Consider the following 21,427-nt stretch of genomic DNA (forward strand, 5'->3'; position numbering starts at 1 on the left):
TCGTTTCTTGTTTTTTGCGAGAAAATTGCGTTCGAAGTTGGGCTTTTCCCCCTTTTTCAGCCTTTTCAATGCGAGCTCAAAAACTAAATCAGCAGCCTACAGTGACGTATGATATGGGGAACAGAGATTTCGTAATCAAGAGAAACAAGGTGACACAAGTGCTGCCCGTGGATGTCTTCTTCGTTGCTTTGCTGTTTCTTGCTGACTCAATATTTACGACAAACATACATAAGCTGCAAAAATAACCGCTGACTCCTCCATTCTGAGCCGCAATGCTGATGGCTCAAATCGGAATAAAAACAGGTTTTTTTAGGTGGAAAAACGACGGATATGCTACAAAGAAAATATTATTGTGCATGGTCTAAAGTGTAAATAAAAAATGCTTATTTTTTTGCTCTCAGTTTCCCATTAAACATATCTCGGTTATCCTTGTTGCTTCAAAACGCCGGACATACCGTTTGAAATCATCACTCCACTTATCCTTTTACCGGAATAGAGTCAATCGAACGCAACCTAATATCCATTTTTGACGGAACATGGGAATGTTGTTTCCCTCGGCTCGACTTTGCCAATCTTGGCCATCTAACGAGCTCTGTACTATTTTTCTCTTTTCCCGGACGAGCGTTTCTTTTCCAAATGCTCCTTCGTATGGTTAAAGGTCAATCATACGTGATTGAGAAATGTATTGATGTGACAGATTTGTCGATTTGTAGGCCCTGAAAATCGATAAATCCTCTCTGGGAAAGGTAAAGAACATGAAAGCTAAGAAAGTTTGAAACGAAAAAACAAAATTTACATTGGACCCGGCAATGCCGATCGAAGTCTTAAGAGGTCTTTTAAAATTGCGAAAAGGGTAACTCATCATGATTCACGCATATTTCTTAATAAATACGCTAATTATTCGGCACATTGAAGAAATATATTTCTTTTGTAATTAGACGTTGTCGAAGAAGTAGCACAATTTGTAAATAGGATAAATTTAAAATTAATCGCTACAAGCATGCAAATGATTGGTCCACTAGGGTTTGTCTTATAGGCACCTAACAATTTTTGTTTCGTTTATCAGATATAAGTTTGACCAAAAAATAAGGCCATCGAAATAATGTCAGATGAGGTTAAAGTACCAGAACTCAAAATTAAGGGATTTAAATGTTCACTGCGTAAGCTCACATGTTATGGGCATGAGCACAGTTTGAAGCTAAAAAAAAAAGGCAAGTTTATGATTTGAAAAGGGATTTCTACCCCTCGTATGACATACAATATATCACTATGATTTAAGTATTGAAATTTCATTATTTTCCCAGGGAAAAAAACCAAAAAGACAATGCAAGATCGCCATTACAGAAAATATAACTGACTTATTTCAAGTTGATTGCTGTGTCTTTGATCTAATTGTAAGAGTTAAATTAACAGAATTGCCAAAACGAGTGCTAGTCGTATAAACGGATAACCATATCAGATGATGTTTCTTTCTTTGTCCGAAAAATTGCTTTTTCTTTGGAGGAATTAATTAAACTTATTATTCAGTAAAAAGGTAATTATTACCGATTCGTTATTCCCCTTTATCTTCAGGAATCAATCACAGCGGGGATACCGTCTTTTGGGTGAGCTCTTAAATTGTTTTCCTTTTCATCTGTTTGCATATTTATTTTTTAGTTCAGTATTGTTGCACTGTAAGGATACAAAGGGGATGCTTAAGAGGTTGACATGATATTTCCTTGCCAACGAAGCAGGCGATATCAGACTCGATGTCTCTAGAACTGATGTCTGGTTTGAAGGGTCCGATTAGCTCTTCTCGATGGGCAAAAATCTGACTTCCGCAGACGAACGAGGAAATTTTGTGCATAAAACATGAGGTGGGATATTTCACTAGTACGTATTTGGCTTCTTATCGGCTTTGTACCATTGTTTCATCAGTCATAAGAGTAGTTTCATGTTTCAGAAATGTGTCCAAACTTTATTTTTATATTTTCATAGTCTTTTGATCGCGTACACAACAGAAACTAAACCCTTGAATGCGATAGCCGGGAATTTCAGAAGACGCATTCTGCTCTTTTATAATCAGCCTACATTTTTAATTAAAGACGTTTTTGCACAATTGTTATGTCTTTTAGTTTTACGTTCTTCTACCAAGTCTCCACTTCGTAGTAAAATTTAGGCTTGCCGTATACGTACACGCTACGAATCTGAGACTTGTTTTTTAAACTAATTTTATCACACAAGACAGTTTCATCGATAACATGGCTGATTTGAGACTCAAGTAGCGATGAATAAAGATTACAACTGCGAAAGAGACTAATTGCATCACTCGGCCAATGCTACATAGGAAACTCGATTCAATCACCTATTTTTTGTTTTTAAAGTTAAATAGAAACCATCCTTTTACACTTACAGCATATGCATAAAATATTTGTGGGCCAAACGCATTTGTGAATACGTGACACCACATAATTGAAAATGTCTTTAAGTGCGGTCACAGCTATTAGAAGGAAGCGAGGCAGTGATTTCAATGCATTTTCTAATTTGTAACTGGAACGATTTCGACTGATAATTCGATCTCAGAAATAGGAACTTCGGTGGTTATTCAAGGCGCATACACCATAGTACAACATACCATTTCTCTGAACAAAGAAACTTGATTGATTCCGAAGAAGTGACTTCGAATAATGGAAAAAATAAGGCAAAAAAAAAAAATAATAATAATAATAAAAAAAAAATAATAATAATAAGAAAATTTAATTTTGTAATGTCAAGTGAAAACCATCAATTACTGGAAATTTGCAATAATCATTTGCATATCAATGTGCATGACCTCTAACCCACTCAGTACATCGTTTTAGTTCTTTTTTTTTATAAGAACGTCTAATTTTGGGGAAGAGCCGAACGTTCTTGTTTTCTGCGTTTGAGCCTGAAAGCGTTCTTAACATGTTTTTAAAGTTGTGTGGTATACAAAGTTCGACTACAAACTGAGTTGTTCTTTAGTATATCATGCAATAAGAAAATCAAAGCGTCCCTAAGAATCTGACTGAGTTAATTGTCCTGCTAGTAGATAGCTTAACATTTCTTTTACCTTTATTTATACTCCTGATAAAAAAAAAACCAACAAAAAACACACACAAAAAAGAACAACGAAACAAACAAGGTAAATAACGACGTTCTTAACTGACTCTCATCCTAGGTATTTTCCTATTGTATTCAGAAAATCTCAGCCTGAGTGTAATTCTAAAAAAAGAGTGTATAAGCTCTTCATAGATTGCCACACATGTCAGGATTCCCTCTTAAAAAGTGCTTCTGAGACTGGTTATGAAGCAAAAATGACTCTATCATATGTAAAGCCTAAGATACTTCTCCTTCCCTTAAATTAAATATTTTAACCTTTTGCGATTCTTCATATAAGCATTTTGCCAAATGTGATCTTAATTATTTATTAATTCACTGTGGTTGGTAGAGGAAAAAGTGATTGATCAAAACGCTACTATGTCCCGAAGTTGTTACGTTCTTTGGGTAATGTCACTCCATCCCACTGGATCCTCAATGTGGGACTAAACGCATTATGCTACTATTCCACTGCTGTTTCAAAAAACCCATGGCATCATTATTATTATTATTATTATTATTATTATTATTATTATTATTATTATTATTATTATTATAGTAATTGCCTTAGCCCTCTTCTTCTTTACTTGTGTTTTAACACGTTTCTCCAGCACATTAAATTTGAAAAATATCGTCAATTTGGCTTTTCCCTAAGGTTCCTAAATCCGATCCACTGGTTCCAGTTCGCAGACGACGCCGCTGTTATAAGTGGTCAGGAATCAGAAAATCAGCACCTAATTAACCGCTTCACAGTCTGGTGTCAATGGTTTAGTATGATAATGAGGGTTTGACAAATGTTTTACTTTTGGAATACGGAAACTGTGTACTAAGTCTGTCCAATATTTACCTAAACTGTTGATAAATGGAGTTTTGACTTCAACATATCTAACAACCAACACATGGCAGAACTGTCCTCTCTTGTACAAGACTTGATGTGTGACATTGATGAGAACCACTGCATCCCAAAAACAAACTTCTGCCGTACAGCCCCAATGTCCTATCCAAACTGTCCTGGAATTTTACTGTAGCTGACATATCAAAAACCTGGATAATAGCAAATCTTGATATTATAGTGAACAGCTATATCCGAAAATGGCTTGATATCCCGATATCTGGTACCGGCTGAGTAACGTTTTCTAGAACGCAATAAATCTGGTCTTAACATTTGCTCTCCTTCAGTTAAATTCACTCATTACCAAACAGTTCTCCGCAATTCCTTAAAAGAGTCACGGAATGATTCCCTAAAAGATCTCTGGAAGTCGTCAAGTAGTCACACCAATATTCAATACGATGTCTTCAAATCCCCCAAGGAAGTTCTTAAAGACTTCCGTTCTAATCAAGAAGACAAACTGCAACACCACTTAACATCTCAAGGTTTCTTTTTTACAAATGTTATCAAGCACTCATTGTCATCTGTTAACTCTATTTGGTCGTCTGCTTAGTCTCATCTACCCAAGAAAATCTACAATTTTACCATTCGCTACATCAACAACTCCCATCCTACACGTACGAATATGACAAGATGGGGATTATCACAAAGTCCTGATTGCTCCTTTTGCCTTAACCCTGAGTCACTTCTCCATATTGTCGCTGGTCGTCAACATTACTTTGATCGCTCTGGAGACACGACTCAATTCGTTTCCTAATACAGTATATATTCTAGAACTAACAGTTGGTTTCGAATCTAACCTTCAAAACAGTATTATTATTATTATTATTATTATTATTATTAATTCGGCCCATTGGTTTGGGTGCGCTTGCCTTGAAATCCGGGAATCCCGGGTTCAAGACACGTTCTGACCTCTGGTTGAAATTGTTCCAGGTAGTCCCTGGTTCATTTTCTCAGCTTTCCTTGTCAACTAGCTTTCCTCCGCCCAGTTGGGATTCTTAACAGTTGTTGTTGAATGTTCTGTTCTGTCGTGATTTTGTGTTTCATATTATTGGCTCGTCAAAGTCCCTATGGGAAGTGGTCAATTATAAGTCTTTGTATTTAGATATAATGTCAAAGAAATGGCATGAATAAAATCAGCGTTTCGTATGGTAGCACCCCCGTGGTCGATCAGTTTATACGCTAAGCGTCGAGGTCCTTGCACGATGATGTGATCATATTCAGTTTGAATTTCAGCAAAAAAGGTCGGCTTATCTTTTAATAGAAGAAAATATAATCCTTTTCTTGAAGCCGCTACGTAATTATTTGATTTTTTTTTTTTTTTGCGACCACATGCAAAACAACCTTGGCTTTTGATTTGTATCACTCTTACAATTTCGTCTCTACCTTGAGGTGTCATCTATTGTTTGCAACTATTGAGTGTGGAATTCGGTGCTGCAGCGGGGTTGGTTACTGAATATATTGCGAATACAAAGTGCCTTTAAATGTCGGATATCACATAAAATTGCAATCATTGCTTACTAATTACTCTCAGTGCTATGCTCCGAAGGGTGGTCTCTCCTTTTGAGGGGATAAAGGGAATAGGCAAAGCCCAGTTCGAGACCTGCTCAATTCCCGTTAGTTTGAACAGCCGATTTTTATGTTCACGCTTAAACGGTGTTATTTTTTTGATGCGAAATTCTTTTGGGATGCTATTCCACAATCTTACACCTATTCTAGCAAAAGAAAATAATAGTTGGTTAGTTCTAGAAGCTTTGACGTATAGATTACCCGAGAGAATCTTGTGAAGTGATGATGAACCTGTTCGGAGTGGGAAAAGAGCATAGAAATATTAGAAGGGCCACGATGATTATTCAGTAATATCATGCATCATAGAGTAAACCAAGTGAGAATAGAGCATTGATATTGGTAGGGTTTTGGAGTGAACGAATAGCGGGGCACTATGAGTTTTACTATCCACAAATTACATTAGTCGTAGAGCACGTTTTTGTAAAATGAGAACCTGATTTTGATGGAAGTTAGCAGCTTGGCCCCAGGCCATAAGACTATAGGAAATATAGGGTTCAATTAAGGAGCGGCAGATGTTAAGAAGAGACGTAAATGGGAGAAGGTGTGTTACCACCGATTTCATTGATACGCGACCCCCGAATCGAAACTCTCGCGCGCATTTGGCGATCCGCTTCTGTCAATCATGCGCTCCTTGTATGGTGTTATAGGATTCAAGAATATGGCAACCACTGTGTAGCCTGTTCGTTTACCATGGTTGCTTGTTATTCTTCAAGTTTACTTTGGCAAATGGTGTTTTTGCTCGTGTAGAGGTTTAGCGTAAGCGTTATAGCAAAATTTCTGCACACGGGGAAGACATTTGTGACGAAAAGTCGGGAAATCTGCAGAAATACCTCTAAGGTTCATTAGCCAGCCCGAACTGTAAAAGCAAGACAAATGGTTGGTAGGTGAAAATTCACATAAATAAACGAACATGCAGCAGACCATACTGATCGCTGATCGCTTAAATGAAACTGAATAATAGTCCCTTACTTTTCCTGTTATAAAGCTCATGTTCTTTATATGCATCGATTTGTGGAAGCCACACAGCTGACTGTCTTTCCTCTTGTGTATTGAAGACATTTCTGTCTTTCATCTTCGGGAGATTGCTATTGTTCAATGACTCTCCTTTATGGTCGTTTCTTTATGCCGATTTAGGCGATTATTTTTTAACCTACTGTCCATTTGTCTTGCTTTTCCTGTCCGGGCTGGCTAATCAACCGTGGATGTACTTCTGTAGATCTTTCGAAAATTTCTTCACAACTGTCTTCCCCAGGTGCAGAAATCTTGTTAAACCCCTGCATGAGCAAAAATACCACTCACCAAAGTAAACTTGAAGAATAACAAGCAACCATGGTAAACGAACAGGCTACACAGTGGTCGCCATAAACTTGAAAACAATAGCGCCTTTCCTATAACACCATACAAGGAGAGCATGATTGAGGGGGGTCGCGTATCAATGATATCGGTGGTAATCTTGCTATCATACTAATTCCTTTACTAACTTTTGATGAGATATGATAAATATGATTCTTCCAAGAGAGATTATTATCTATCAGAATTATTCACTCCGTAGGGAGTGGATAATGCCCAATTACTCCAAGGTAGCGAAGCAATCAGATTGCTTGAAACACAAAGATCACTGAGTGAGTATATACTATGTTTATTACATAAGCATAGAGATTTACGTACATTTCCGTGATGAAATAAAAATGACTTATGATGTTTTCACTTGTGAAAAATTGTCGTATCGGCCTTCTGATTGGTCGGACGATTTAATTTTTTTTCACTAGTATAAAATTGTTGTATCAGTCTTTTGATTTGCTAATATTATGTTGAACTTTGGCTCGAGTGGCCTGTGCACCGACAGCGGGAGTAAAATTTTGTAAACATGGCGGCCGACTGGTGTATGGTTTTCAAAGTTTTTGATCTTTTATTGCTTACTTTTCACCACAAAATACTTCAGAAGATCTTAAAAGTTTTAAAAGTGCTCAAGCGAGGTATGGAAGGTAAAGATTTCTGTCATTTCAAAAATATTTTGTTATTTGTTTGGGGCTTTTGTTCACGGTCGGTGGTTTGATAGCCTCTCGATTAACTCATACCTCGTTAACTTTATGATCTCTGTACGTATATAATAAACAAATTAATTCGTGGTTGGGTCTTTTGCACGATTTTTATTACTCACTCGTTGTAACTTTAAACTCACTGGTTCGTTTTCGCGATCCTTCACAACTCGTGAATAAACATGATCGTATATTATACATACGCATTCACCAACCATGAAGTAATCTATATGTAGAGAATTAACACTCTTTTAACGGCAGGGATGCTGCCAATTCGAGGTAATGGATTTGTTCTATCGACTTGGACTCTGCAGCCTCCAAACACGATTCGAGCACAGCTTCAGTCTTTAAAGAAATAGACAGAAATTGTAAACAATTGAGAGTTGTTTGTAAAGTGATTGCATCCCAAACCGGTTCCTCTGAAGAAAGTAATTCGGTGGACTTGTGTTGCGTTGACTTTTTCCTCGAAACTGTGTAAGAATTTTGATGCAGAAACCTACGAAATACATGTATACACTGAGTTGCTTCCATCCACCTGTGATATACACGATGATACAGATCTCTTTGAGGCTTTGAAAAAGTTGAAAAAGGAGACGCTGCCTTTGTACGGGTTAAAAAATGAAAAAAACAGACATCGAGGTACTGCGTGGTGACAAAGACTCGACAGTGGTTATTATCCCCGGAAAAGTCTACATTGGAAAACTTGAATCTACGATGGAAGAAGGTACTACACAAGGAAAATATGAGACCACAAGTGATAGTACGCTGTCGGACCTCAGTTCCTTCCAAGATTTCCTCTATTAAAACTTCAGCAAAAATTCTTTCCTAACCTTGCACTACACCCACTTTCGCCCCGTTCCCAATCAACCAGCCCGACTCTACGCTACAGCAAAAACCCACAAGTTTGAAAACCATAACCAAATTACAACAGACAACCTCAAGCTCAAACCTATCATTAGCACCTGTGGCACATATACTTTTATGAAACAGCTAAAGCCCTTTCCAAGTGACTTAGCACCAATGGCTGAACACCAACATACTATTAAGAAAACATTGGACTTCGATGTTACCTCTCTGTTTACCAAAATACCTTTAGACGAAACCGTAAACCACATCTTAGACAAAATATACAAACAACACAAACTGCGCCAGATTGCTTCACGAGCAAACTTTAAGCGTCTCCTTGAGTCACTGAAGGGACTGTGTTCAGTTTTGACGGTAAATTGTACAAGCACGTAGATGGATGCAGTATTGGAAACCCATTGTCTCCCACCCTAGCTAACATCTTTATCTGTAAACTAGAGGAAGACGTCATAACACCACACAATTTTCCATTCTATGAAAGGTACGTGAATGATTGTTTTACCAAAAGGAAAATAACTGCTCCCAACAATTTACTTGTAAAGTTAAACAGCTACCATCCAAACAAACAAACAAACAAACAAACGGCAAACACGCAAGATGGAGTCAACCTTCAAGTTGAAAGAAAAAATCGCACACCCATCACACGTCGTTTACAAAGGCAAGTGTATTTCTGGACAAACATACATTGGCGAAACAGCACGCAACCTTGAGGTTCGTGTCAATGAACATTTAGATGTTAATAAGGAGTCGGAGCCAGCCAAGCACATTAGAAAACACCCTAACCGCAAGTTCGCGTGGGAAGTTTTAACCACTGCCCATTCAAGGTTTAAAAGGAGAATAAAAAAAGCCCTCTACATTGCACGCTTCCGTCCAGATCCTGTCGTTCAATCACTGCTAGACCTCACCTTGTTCCCCATGGGAACAGGTGTCACATAACTGGCTTTGCCTGAACTATAAGAACATTGAGCGTATGCAGATTATTTTACTCTGATGATGATCAAATTGATTGGAAACGTTTAGAGTCATAATTTTAAGACCTTTTACCTTAAAGGTTTATATTTTTATGTTTAAAATAGTGTGGTATGAATTTTATCAGTGGTGTATTTTCCAGTAAAACACTCCAGCCTATATAATAAATGAGGCTCTTTCCGGACCCAGTTGGGAGAATTCTGAGGCCGTCTTTTCCTTCGACAAGAAAGCTTTTAAGGCACACTTCCTGTTCTTGTTTAAGCGTAATCCCTGCAAAGAATTTAAGCGCTCCTTCCGGCACATTGTTGAATTGAATTTCGTTTCGGTCCATGAAAGGACGAATCCGCTGCCCGCTGTTCTTCGTTGTTTATAATTCTCTATTTCCGGTTGTGTGACATAAGAGCCTTTTGTGAGTTATCCAAAGAATCTGGGTGTTCTGCACAGGCCAATGAATAAATTTGTGTCAGGCCTTCCTTTTCCTCCTCTTCCTTACCCCTACCCCTCAGGAGGGGCTGATAGACTGCGGTCGACGCCTTCATACAAAGGTTTTGTTAACTCTGCCATTTCGAGGGCAACAACTCCTTCTGTTGAAAGAGCCAGCACATTTACAGATGCCACCTCTTCTTAATAACTATTTTCGCTAGAACGTGACCTCTAGTAAAAGACAGCTAACGTACAGAGTTATTGCTTTCCCAACAGCTTTCCGACGACCTGCAAGAACGACCTTCAAGTGAATGAATTTCGTTATCCTTCAAATTATAAACAAGATATGATAAAAGTAGAATTTCTCAACTTAATTGGCCAAGATATGAACGATAGCAGTATGGTTACGCGTTTTGTTTTAGTCGAAAAAGATACATATTCTTCTGTAGTGCAAACACGATTGAGGGCTTTGTACTGACACTCTCGGCTCATACTCTGTATTTCGCCTGCTTATGCAAGCATGATATGCAAGAATAATTTTTTGTTGCTGATTCTGATTTAGTGTCATTTTTTTTGCTGTTCGTGTTGTTATCTCATCAGAATAGAGCAGTTTTCAATTGAGTGTCGAAAGTAATTAGCGAATTGCTTTGGGAGTTTGCATTACTTCTCTCAGTGATTGGTTCAAAATTCTCCCGCCATTTTTTCAAGCAATAACAAGTGAAACCAAAACCAATCGTGGCTCGCGCGTCCACATTTTCCCCCGCTTTGTGTCGGTTACGTGTAATTACTACAAGTTTTGATTGGTTTACTGGATTCTCTCCGTCCTTTTTGATTGGCGAAAGTAATTACTTTGGTTTTGGTTTTACGACACTCGATTTAAACTCGCTCTAGGGAATGATTATTATTTTTATTTGTAGTATTTGAATTCACTGATGAAACTTAAACACACGACCTTTCGACATCCTTGCGTACTTTGTATTCTTTTTTATCTTTTTTCCATTGCCCCACAATATAGGCACTGAAATATATGTACGGTCAAACGACTACTTCATTCGTTTATCTAAGCCCATTAAATGCAGGTATCACACCATTTTCTGTTGGGATTGGCTTGAAATGTGTACCACACACTCACCCTTATTTCTCGGCTTGCAAGGTGGATGCTCTTAAAATTCCTTTTCCCTGAGTAGGATAAAGTGTTCAAATCAGCCCAATATAAAGAAAGCGTGACATAGTACTAGCAGTGAAAAATTACATAGTGATTTTCGCGACTTGATTGTTTTTTATTAGATGGCTTGTGGTACATTGTGGTTATTAAACGCAAATTACAAACAACAAGCTGCCCGCTGAGTCAGAAGACTGTGTATGCTAATTTGCTAATTTATTATTTTAAACGTTTAGGATTATCAAAAGAAGAGCCATTTTGTCTGATTTTACGGTGGAAAATAAGATCTTGACCGCTTAATTGCTCCCCTTTTGTATACAGCTCTTCTTACATGTTCGTATTGCTGGATATAACAAAAATCTCAGACAGGGTTCCTGTCTTCTAGTTTATGGCTAGTCTCAGCTCTGACCATATGGAATTTAAACTTGAAGAAAAAAGATATAATATATTTCAAAGACTGGAAGGAAAGGGGAAAAACGCATCCGTAACTTTCCTGCATGCACCTCCTCGCTTGCATCCGGCAATCGCATGCAGTGCAAAACCTGTGGCGTGGCTTATTTCCAGAGTACAATGCCTCTTGGGTCAAGCCAAGCTTCATTTAAATAAACGTATTTGTGTGAAGGTCGGTTTTAATCATGAAAACAAACTATAAAACGATGTAAATTTTCAACGCGACGCATTGAAAGGGACGGCTGAACACTGGCATTCGGTGAAACGAGTAACAACCTCTCTAGCGAACATTGCCGGTATGTTAGTAAGGCATTTAAGTTTGGTAAATAATTTTGCTGTATCTTAGACGGAAAATTACAAACACGCGACTGTATCTTTTCAACGCACCTGTAAGTACTACTCAACTGTTTAAAACGCTAAAAGAATGTAAGAGAAGTTTGCATGTTAATATTAAGCAGCATTGATCTTAAAAAGTGGAATATTCTTATATTACTTGTTGTGTGCTTAGTTTATTGTGAATGTGTTTACGATCCTGTCGTTGCTGTTCAAGAACATTGTATGAAGACTTCCCACTAGGTTGCCACTGTTTGCTATTGGGATCCTCGACACCTGTATTTATCAACAGAAAGTTCAGCATCTCTGGGCCGGTTATTGCAAAAAGATATGTATCATTTTGGAACTATAACTGTGTTAAGTGTTTAAAATTTAAGTGGTCAACCTAGTTTGAATATAAACGAAAATAGTCTTTTGTCAAAACGGAGATCTATTAACATTCACATTAGGGTCTTCGCACAAATACTGATATCCATGAAAGATTAAACAAGACCAAAGTTTAAATTTACGCAAAACAAAATGACAGAACAAAAGGTATTATAGTTGCGTTAAAACATGTTCATTGAATGCTCTCATCTTTGGTTGTGTCGTTAGTGGGAAGTCTCCAACTTATTGGTCATTACATATTCCTTTATCAGTTATCATTGTCTCATTAATGTTCTTCCTCAGGCTTCAAGTACAGCACGGACCATACTAAATCAAAATATTTACTTCGTTTAAAGAGCTCAAAGCTTTATTTTGCAAATATTTTTTCCGAGTTTTAAATGAAAAGTCTCAGTTACAAAACGTCCTGTGCTTGACTTCAACGCACTTCCCTATCAAACTGAAGAATGGGTATTTTGTGTTCCTTATCACAGGTCGGCTCGAGGAACTGCATGAACATCAATCACATCTTGAAAAAAATCGTTTAACGTCGAGGAAAACGAGCGAAAAAGTCTGCACAATGAACAGTTCTGAGGCTTTATGGTAAAATAACGTTCTCCTAAAATAGATCGGATGGTGTTTTCGTTTTATGAACCTATAAACCACGTTTTCTTAAGCGACACAACGTACCGTCTATGAACATGATGATAAAATCTAGGGCATTTTACCTATGTCATAATAAGAGGACCTACAAGAAGTATTTGATAATCAATCCCTTTACGTGTTTTTCATGCATGATATTATTTAATCCGGTTCTGACGATTCGATGACTCCTCTGTAAGTCACCGGAAAACTGCCACCAGCAAGGTGGTTTTTAAGACCGTCTGGGTATAAATGGAACATTAACTGGCAAACCGTTTTAAATGCAACCGCTATGTACTTTAAATTCGGAATAGAGAATGTGCGAGTAACTTTCTTCTCAGAGAAATTCATCACGGTAGTCTGGACTTCCTGTATGCTTGAATTGTACTTAGTGTGAGCGGAACTGACTTGGCGGCATTTCGTGTATTGTGGATGTAATATTAACAAATAGAAAATTCAAGAAAGAATCGCCTTACATCGTTGTTTTTTATTCTTCAACAGAAGCAGCATATTCGGTAACGTTTGCAATTCATGATGCAGACTCTGGATGAGGAAGTAAATCATTTGCCATAAAAAGGTTTAAAGTTGATGCCTTGGATCAAGGAAAAGGCATGAGCGTCTCCCAAAGGACACTGCTGACTGTAATAATTATACTGGTATTAGATTACGCACTTTCGGATGACAATTGCAATGAAGAAAGGCCATCGTCCTTGACTGTACTTGGAGTGTTTGACTTGAATGACACGAACTCTGTGCTTGGCTTCGAGAATGCCATTTCCCTTCACAATTCGCAGTGGGAAGAACACTGTGTCCCTCGTTTGACATCCTCGAAAGTATTCGTCAAAAACGAGATGAGCGTGAACGAGTTAATAGATCTTGTTGGTAGTGTGTTAAACAATGGAGCTTGCTTCATGGTGTATGGCTCACAGAGTAGAGAAAAGAAGATTGTGTTGGACCTTGTAAGGGGTCGAGCAATTAACATTATCACTGCCGTGCGAGAGGTGAGCACCTTAAATTAAGTTATCTGTCTAGGCTGTCACATCTTGTAGTCAACATCACCGCTATAGATAACACCACATACTGGTTATGGAGAGCTTGCATCGTGTTTTTTGAGGAAGTGACAGGCAACTCCATAGAACCTTACCTTTCTCCTTAACGTCAATAACGATAACCATGTCGTCGATTGAAGTCTAGCCGAGTGCAAGCGTTATATAATTGGGAAGACTACATATTAAAACAAATTACTAGAAATTAAAAGCAATCAAACAAATTGTTAGTTCTTAGTGAGAAAAAACCTCGCGGAACATATAAGAGAAACTCAAACCCTCCTATGACGATGGGTCCCGGAATCGAACCCGGGCCACGATGGTAGAAGCCTATTTATAATACTCTCATCACTGCCCCAATCCTGTTTCCCAAGTGTTAGCCTCACCTTTGTTTAGAAATACAAGCAATAAATTCCGGGGGGAGGGGGGTACTCCCTTATATGGGCTATATAGGTATGTGCGGCCCCAAAGGGTAGGGGTTTTCAGCCGTTTTGGTCATAAATAGGGTATCGATTTTGGCCAATTTTCCTCCATTTTGGTCATAAATAGGGTATCGATTTTTGCACTCTAGTCTTGAATTGGTTTTTTTATTTAGAAGAAGTTACTTTTTTATCATGTCCTCCTTCCTCTGGGAGTCCCCCCCCCCCCCCCCCGGGAATAAATTTCACCAGAGTGATCCCAGTTTGGCTTCACTCCTTAAGCAAATACTAACATTTAATTTTTAAATTCCCCAGCCAAAAAGCCACAAAATCTTTAAAAAAATTCACTGTTAATAATAACATGCTCGAGAGAATCGCCTTCTTTCCCAAAAAGGTGGTATCCTCTTGCACATGCTGTAACCTCAAAGTTGAATATAGCGATAATAAAAATTCCTTCGGCAGGCATTGACAGGAAATTCATGTTGAAAGTATCAGAACTATTTAACTTTTAAAATCACGTGATTTTGCGTTTAGAGGGTAGATCGAAAGTGAATTTCATAAGAGTGTTGATCTATCACTTTGCGGTCTTCCCCCGGCACAGTCACAAATGGATTTATTTTTAGATACACTTTGCGCGCGAAACCAACAAAGGGCCATCAATTTTAACCAATCAGAAGAAGCCATATCACGCGGGACTGCTTCTGCCATGTTTTTTTTTTTTCGGGGACATGAGAACTAATTTTCGCGGGAACGAATATTTTAAAAATAGACTCATTTGTGACTGTGCTGGGGAGCCCACCCAAGCCATAACAATACTCTTATCTGATTTACTCTTGGGTAAATTCAACATTCGGAAAACCTTTTCACTGGGTAGATCGTTGCGGAATAACTCATTGTAAGATTTAAGGCAGAGTTCCGTGAAGTGAAATTTGAAAGGAATCAAGGAGAACGAAAAACCCGGCCCAAGCTGGGAGTTCCGGTTGAGCGAAATAGTTTAACTCAGGCTGATGTTCCAAATGATGCGATCGCATGTTGAACAGTGACAAGCAGTGCATGTAGTGGCGCTGGTTGGGTAAATGATTTTGCTTGAGCTAGGAAACTTTTTATTCTGAATTTTCTTGCAGTTCTATGAACAACCACCTTTCGAAGAAGTGACCTATAATTATGATCCTGTCACGGTGGCTAGTATGAACAGGACAACAAGCATTGAGACAAAGATAAACGCTCTCTTATCGTTCTTAAACGAAATCAAGTGGGGCAAGTTTGTTGTTGTATCAGACAATGACTACCAATCGGTCGGTTTTGTAAGTCTACTACAAGAGCATCTTCCTCCCAGGAATATGAGAATTACGGAATGGCTGGTTTTCTCTGGCGATGACACTTTCGAAGATATTTTTTACCGATTTCAAACTTTGAGTGACGGTGTGACAACGTTTCTGTTGGTAACTAACAATTTAAAAGTGTCATTGAACACATTTATGGGCGCGGCGGAAGCGTCCATACAAGTTGACACATGGGTAGTAGTGTCTGATCTTCACGTAGCGACCTTTCACTACTCTCTTTTTCCACCCACGGACGTGTTCTCACTGACACCCAAGACAACTAAAGAGATACCCATAAGTGCATTTGTGGAGGACGCAGTTCGTGCAGTCAGCCTCGCTCTTTCAAAAAGGCCGCGCAGCAAAGGATATAGCTGCCCAAGAATGAAGGAAATGAGAAGGTGAGATAAATGTGTATGAAATGTGTAATAGCTGCAACATGAACGAGGCAGTGTGTGATCCAGTGATTAAGACGCTTGATTTTCATGCTTCGGATACTCAGAGGTCAAATCTCGCTATTACCACTGGCTGAAGTTTTCTTCAGTGCTCACGAATTCAGCTCCCCTGTTGTTTGTTAATTATACAACTGCTTGTCCTCCTGGCAGGTAGCGTTTGTACGTAAGCTGTGTTTGATTATAAATATTTTTTTCAGGTTGCTGATTCAGCTAGATTTACCTTACCTTCTAATTCCTTAATCCTGGCATGTGTCAGGTTCTCTCAATTGATCTTGAGTGACCTTCGATTTTACTTCGCATGGTAGTTAGCATTATGGCCCAGCACCTTATCTAAGTCATGAATTGTTATTTGCTCCCGGTGCACTTGAAGCCTTTGACAGAGCCCCTTATTACATTACTTCTGAAAAGCATGTAAACTTGGCGCTGGTTTTAACTAAATTGAGCAACGTTGCACACCATCAGGAGACTAGAGGGATGGTCATTTCATTTCTTTTGTTTTGCGATTCCTTTGTCTGCCCCTCGTGAATTGCTCACTAAGGGGCTTGGTCTCAAAATGCGTCGAGTTCCGTTGGCATTTCGGGGATTCAGTTTTAAAGATAAGCTGGAGCCAACCAAATCCCAAGCAATTATTATTCTAAAGATCTTTGAATAATAACCCAATAATACTAGGTTGAATACATGGTATGGGAATGTGAAAGTGATTCTTGCACTTAAATGGACAATTTTCAAGAAATTGCCTAAGTATACACCTGAAAAATTCAGGCGGCTTCAACGGGATTGGACTGCACCCATGACCTCTGCGATGCCAGTGCAATGTTCTACCAACTGAGCTATGGTTAGCCACAGAATTGGGAGCAGGTCAATTTGTTGGGCTCATGTGTTCCCGTGAAAGGCCCCGATGAATGACATAAATGTATTTCTTTCATTCATGGTATGGCTTTGTTCATGGAGACTGAATCACGTCTGCCGAGGAATCGTATACACTCAATCAACTTGTTAAAATTAATGTTGGAATCTGCTGGAAAAAAAGGAAAACTAACACTGTTCCCTACAATAGGGACCTTAAGCAAAGACTGGGAAGACGACGGTTACGAGAAGGTCTTCTGAAAATATTATTTCCCGTTATTGACATAATTTTGCGATTACTCCAAGTCACTCGGCATGGAAAGTGTGAGTCCAAATTCCAAGAATAAAATTGGCGACAATGGTGTGGATATTGAGAGAGAAAATTGAAAATTCGTCGTCAGGTTCTCGCGTCCTCCACATGACCTGAAATGTGATCATTTCACGTCGTTGTCAAGACGAGAACCGTAAAGCCGGAAATGTATCAAAATGTACAACGCACGTGCAGGGCGTGCAGAACAGTACTATTGTTTTTGGTAATTAGACCTATTGTTTTGTGGTCTTCTCGTAGCCGTCGTCGTCGTCCTTGCTTAAGGCCTTGCTTAATGGCTGCCAAGTGCAAACGACGTCGGTTGTTTTCAAGGGTAGTTCAGTGCTTATAAGGCCCTGAACTTCTACGAGGTTATTATGTACACACCAAAAGTCCATAACCCAGAAGTGTGAGTCTCTCTCACTGGAATTGACACGTGTAGCCCGGGTCACGATACAATTCTAATGTACAACTGTAGCTTTACTATTGTGACGTAACTTGAATACCCTTGTAAACTACTTGTGTAAGTTCCAATTACAAGAGGTTTATTTCTTCAAGCTGTTGGTCAACTGCTGCAATTATATACTCGATTGCGTCGACAGAGAGGCGATATTTTCCCCGAAATTCAAGGGGATTTTCAATGCCAAACACGCATCTTTCCTCAAAATTTCCAGGCTGCCGAAGAACTCGGTGCCTCAATGGTTCTTTCAGATCAGCTTCGCTCGACGAGAACATATCAAAATTTCGAAATACGCTTCCTACAAGTCTTACGTTAAAGTGCCCCTGTGATTAAAAAAAAAGCTTTGATACTTATCCAAAGGCCGTTTACTTCGAGTATAAGTTTTGGATTTCACGGTCCGACATTAGTCACGTTCAAAACTGACCGATTGGACCTCAGAGGGTTGAATCCAGGGAAAAGTGACGTCAAAGGCTCACTAGCTTAAAATTTCAGCGTTTGAATGCAACTAATTATTTATGTAAAACACGACTTTAAAAGTCTGAAAGCTCAAAACTCCAGTGCTGCTTTTTCAAGCATTGCATTCTTGAACTAGTGAGCCCTTGACGTCATTTTCTCCTAGATCCAGCTCTCTCAAGATCTTAAAGCTGCTAATGACGGACCATTAAATAGGAAAATTTCCGTTAAAAGAAACAGGTTTCACTTTTAAATTAAGGCTTGAAACATTGGTCGCTTAGTGTTTAGTTACCATAGATTTCAAAACCAAATAAAAATAAGAATTGATTTTTTGATCACAGGAGCACTTTAAGCTTACAACTAACTTATGACTTGTAGTGAGCAGTTTAAAATAACAAGTTGGACGTTTGCAAAGATACAAGTCGGACTACTGTAAAACTCTTATTGAATTGTACACATTTCAAACTCTTCAGGTGTCGGGCTACACCTGTAATTACAAGTCGGAGTCTTGTAACAACGACTTGTAACAATGTTTATTGAACTCATTTTCGTGTGCACATGTAAATACAAGGGTTCAACTTGTATACTACAAGTGTGACTTTTTTATTGAATTGACCTCTGGGTTATGAACCTTAATACATGGGGCTTTCCACCTTTTGAATAAACGCCGCCTGTGGTCCCTCGTTGGCCATAAATTTTCCCTAGAAATATAATTTAACCATTTTATATTTTTTGATTAGACTTTTATCGGATATAGACTTTCACGGGTCTTCTGGACCAGTACAGTTGGACAGTATGGGCAATAGAGTACCTCTTGGATATGACGTTTACATGATGGTAACACAAGAGAAAGGGGCAGACCCTCCAACTCTTATCCACCAGCTTGGTTATTGGCACAATGGAAAGCTATATATTACCAACCAAAACGAAATGCCCACACTAAAAATCCTCGTCAACGAGTATCCTCCAAATGTAATGTCGCAACCAAAAATCCCAGGTGAGCCTTGCCATTCTAACTCCATGCCTTGTACGAAGACAATCGACACCCCGAACGGCAAAACAGATATCGTGCTCTGTTGTTACGGCTTCGTCGTCGATGTTGTACAGATGGTCGTCATTGAACATGCATTCGTTCCAGAGTTGGTTTTCTGCTCAGATGGGCAATATGGAGTGTATGACGAGGTCAACAATACTTGGAATGGTGTCGTATCAGAACTTCTCAATGGAAGAGGTGATGTTAGCTTTGATTTGTACATCAGTTCACGTAGAGCCGCAGTTGTCGACTTCACCGAACCGTACATGCCATCCGGAATTCGACTTTTGGCAAAGGAAAGGGAGAGCCTGGACAATGAAATAGCCTGGCTTTCCTATCTACGACCATTCACTACACCGGTTTGGCTGACGCTTCTTGGTTCCCTAGGTTTCATGATTATCTTTCTTTGGGGAGTTGACAAGATCAGTCCCGTAAGAGCATCTAAGAAACTTTTCCACAAAAATTCAGCCTTCAAGCTTGACAACGCTGTTTGTTATGCACTGGCCTTAGCATTTGGCCGCCCAGCAGATGAGGCGAAACCGTCTACGAATGGTGCTCGGTTGTCCTCTGTGGCATTCGGAATGGCAATGCTAGTGTTTGTGTCTACTTATTCAGCCAACCTGGCAGCTTTCCTTATTGTCGAGGACAAAACTACTCCAGTAAAGGACATCTATGACCTGAAGGTAAGGCACTTTAATTTCGAAAGGCAGGTCAATTTAATGTTTGCCTTTAATTTTCACTCGATGACAGAAAGTAGAATTTAAGGGCAAACGACGGAAAAAAAAGTTGACCTGCCCCAGTTTTTCGAAGGGTGGATAGCGCTATTCAGTGGATAACTCAATTGGTTGTAGTGTTTGTCTGCTTCAAACTGCGTGATTTATCCGGTGGATAGCGTTATCACCTTTTGAACAACCGAGGACTGATGCGCAAGAATTGGCGTGCAAGGAAACGTCAAAGAAAAAAGTTTCGCTATATCATAGAAACAAGGCTTCAACATGAGAATAGCTAGGTGGATTCTGTACTTCTTTTTTACTCTGGGGTGATAGGAAAGGTCTTATTTGGGACAAGGACGTCTTTTTTGCGTCTTTTTTAAAGGAAGATTACATAACTTCACCATAAAAGATTACATAACTAAAAAAACAAACTTTCTTATGATAATATGCGTTCTAAATTACACGATTTTCGTTTGACAGATCGAGCGTCCTCCTGAAGGCTTTAAGTATGGCACCATTGAGGGATCTTATATGGCTGATTACTTTAAAAACAGTGAAAACACCTACTTTCGGCACATCTGGTACCATATGCGGGATAACAATGTAAAAAGCCTTTCAGAAGGGGTCCAGGCAGCCAGAACAGGGTATGTTGATTTAAAAGTGTAACTTCCTACTCGTGTGCTTCATCGGAGGGGGGAAGGGGGGAGGAGAAAAGTGGAGAGGGGAAGAAAGAAAAGAATATAATCGAATAAAAGTTTATTTAACTACGCTGGCCACACACAGCAGAAGCTGATTTCCAGGTATGTGTCTCAATCCTATTGTCTTTATTGTACAATGGATTCATGAAACGTACACCATTCAAAGTACTCTACTGTACTATTCGTTTCATTCATCGATGTTACTTTTTCGTTGAACCTCATTTTATCACAGAAAGCTTGATGTTTTCATCGCCGATTACGTTGGCCTGGAATACGAATCAGTGAATGACCCCTACTGCGAGCTTAAGGTGGTCGGTGACCCTTTCGCAATGTCGGGGGCCTCGGTTGCAGTCAAAAAAGGCAGCCAACTCTTTAAACCTCTGTCAGAGGCGCTCCAGAAAATAAAGGCCAAAGGACTGACGGACTTCATCGAGAGATTTTGGGTCAAAAAGTTCTCCTGTACACGCGATATTCCTCCGGCTCAGCTGAAGTTAGAAGACCTCAGTGGACTTTTTTTACAGTTAACTATCGCTATTGTGGCCTGCATTGCTGGCAATGTGTTTCACGGAATATTTCTTTACGCGAGAGAAAGATGGAAGCAAAAGAAAACAGAGGACCGAGAAGAATTAAGATGTAGATTTTCTCAAGCAGAAACACTCGTCTGATAGCATGTAGCATGTGTCAGTAACAAGAAAGAGGAGTATTCGGTTACAGTCAAAGTTATTTGGGAGGATAGGCACCCGGCAAATGTGATCAGAAATTAGTACGTTCACAAAGTGGAAATTTTATACGTACGCGGAAAATTATAACTCCTCCCCCCCCCCTCCCCCCCCCCCCCCTAAGTGCGGCATTAAAGCCACAAGGGTGCGTCAAGCATAC

At 39.2% G+C, this 21,427-nt stretch overlaps 1 protein-coding gene across 2 annotated transcripts; it reads left to right on the top strand.

Moving 5' to 3' along the window:
• The first annotated feature begins 1,681 nt into the window (after window positions 1-1,681).
• On the top strand, window positions 1,682-21,279 carry LOC137967571 (glutamate receptor ionotropic, NMDA 1-like). Of its 2 annotated transcripts, none has more exons than XM_068814076.1 (6): window positions 1,682-1,856; window positions 13,301-13,800; window positions 15,389-15,984; window positions 18,845-19,820; window positions 20,331-20,494; window positions 20,781-21,279. In XM_068814076.1, exons 2-6 carry the CDS (start codon window positions 13,411-13,413, stop codon window positions 21,211-21,213), a joined length of 2,559 nt encoding a protein of 852 aa, XP_068670177.1. In that variant the 5' UTR covers window positions 1,682-1,856; window positions 13,301-13,410; the 3' UTR covers window positions 21,214-21,279. The 2 variants fall into 2 exon arrangements, with proteins under 2 accessions (XP_068670177.1, XP_068670178.1); XM_068814077.1 differs by lacking the exon at window positions 1,682-1,856 and adding an exon at window positions 11,670-11,757.
• The last annotated feature ends 148 nt before the right edge of the window (window positions 21,280-21,427 follow it).

Source organism: Montipora foliosa, chromosome 8, assembly GCF_036669935.1.
Source record: "Montipora foliosa isolate CH-2021 chromosome 8, ASM3666993v2, whole genome shotgun sequence".
Lineage (NCBI taxonomy): Eukaryota > Metazoa > Cnidaria > Anthozoa > Scleractinia > Acroporidae > Montipora > Montipora foliosa.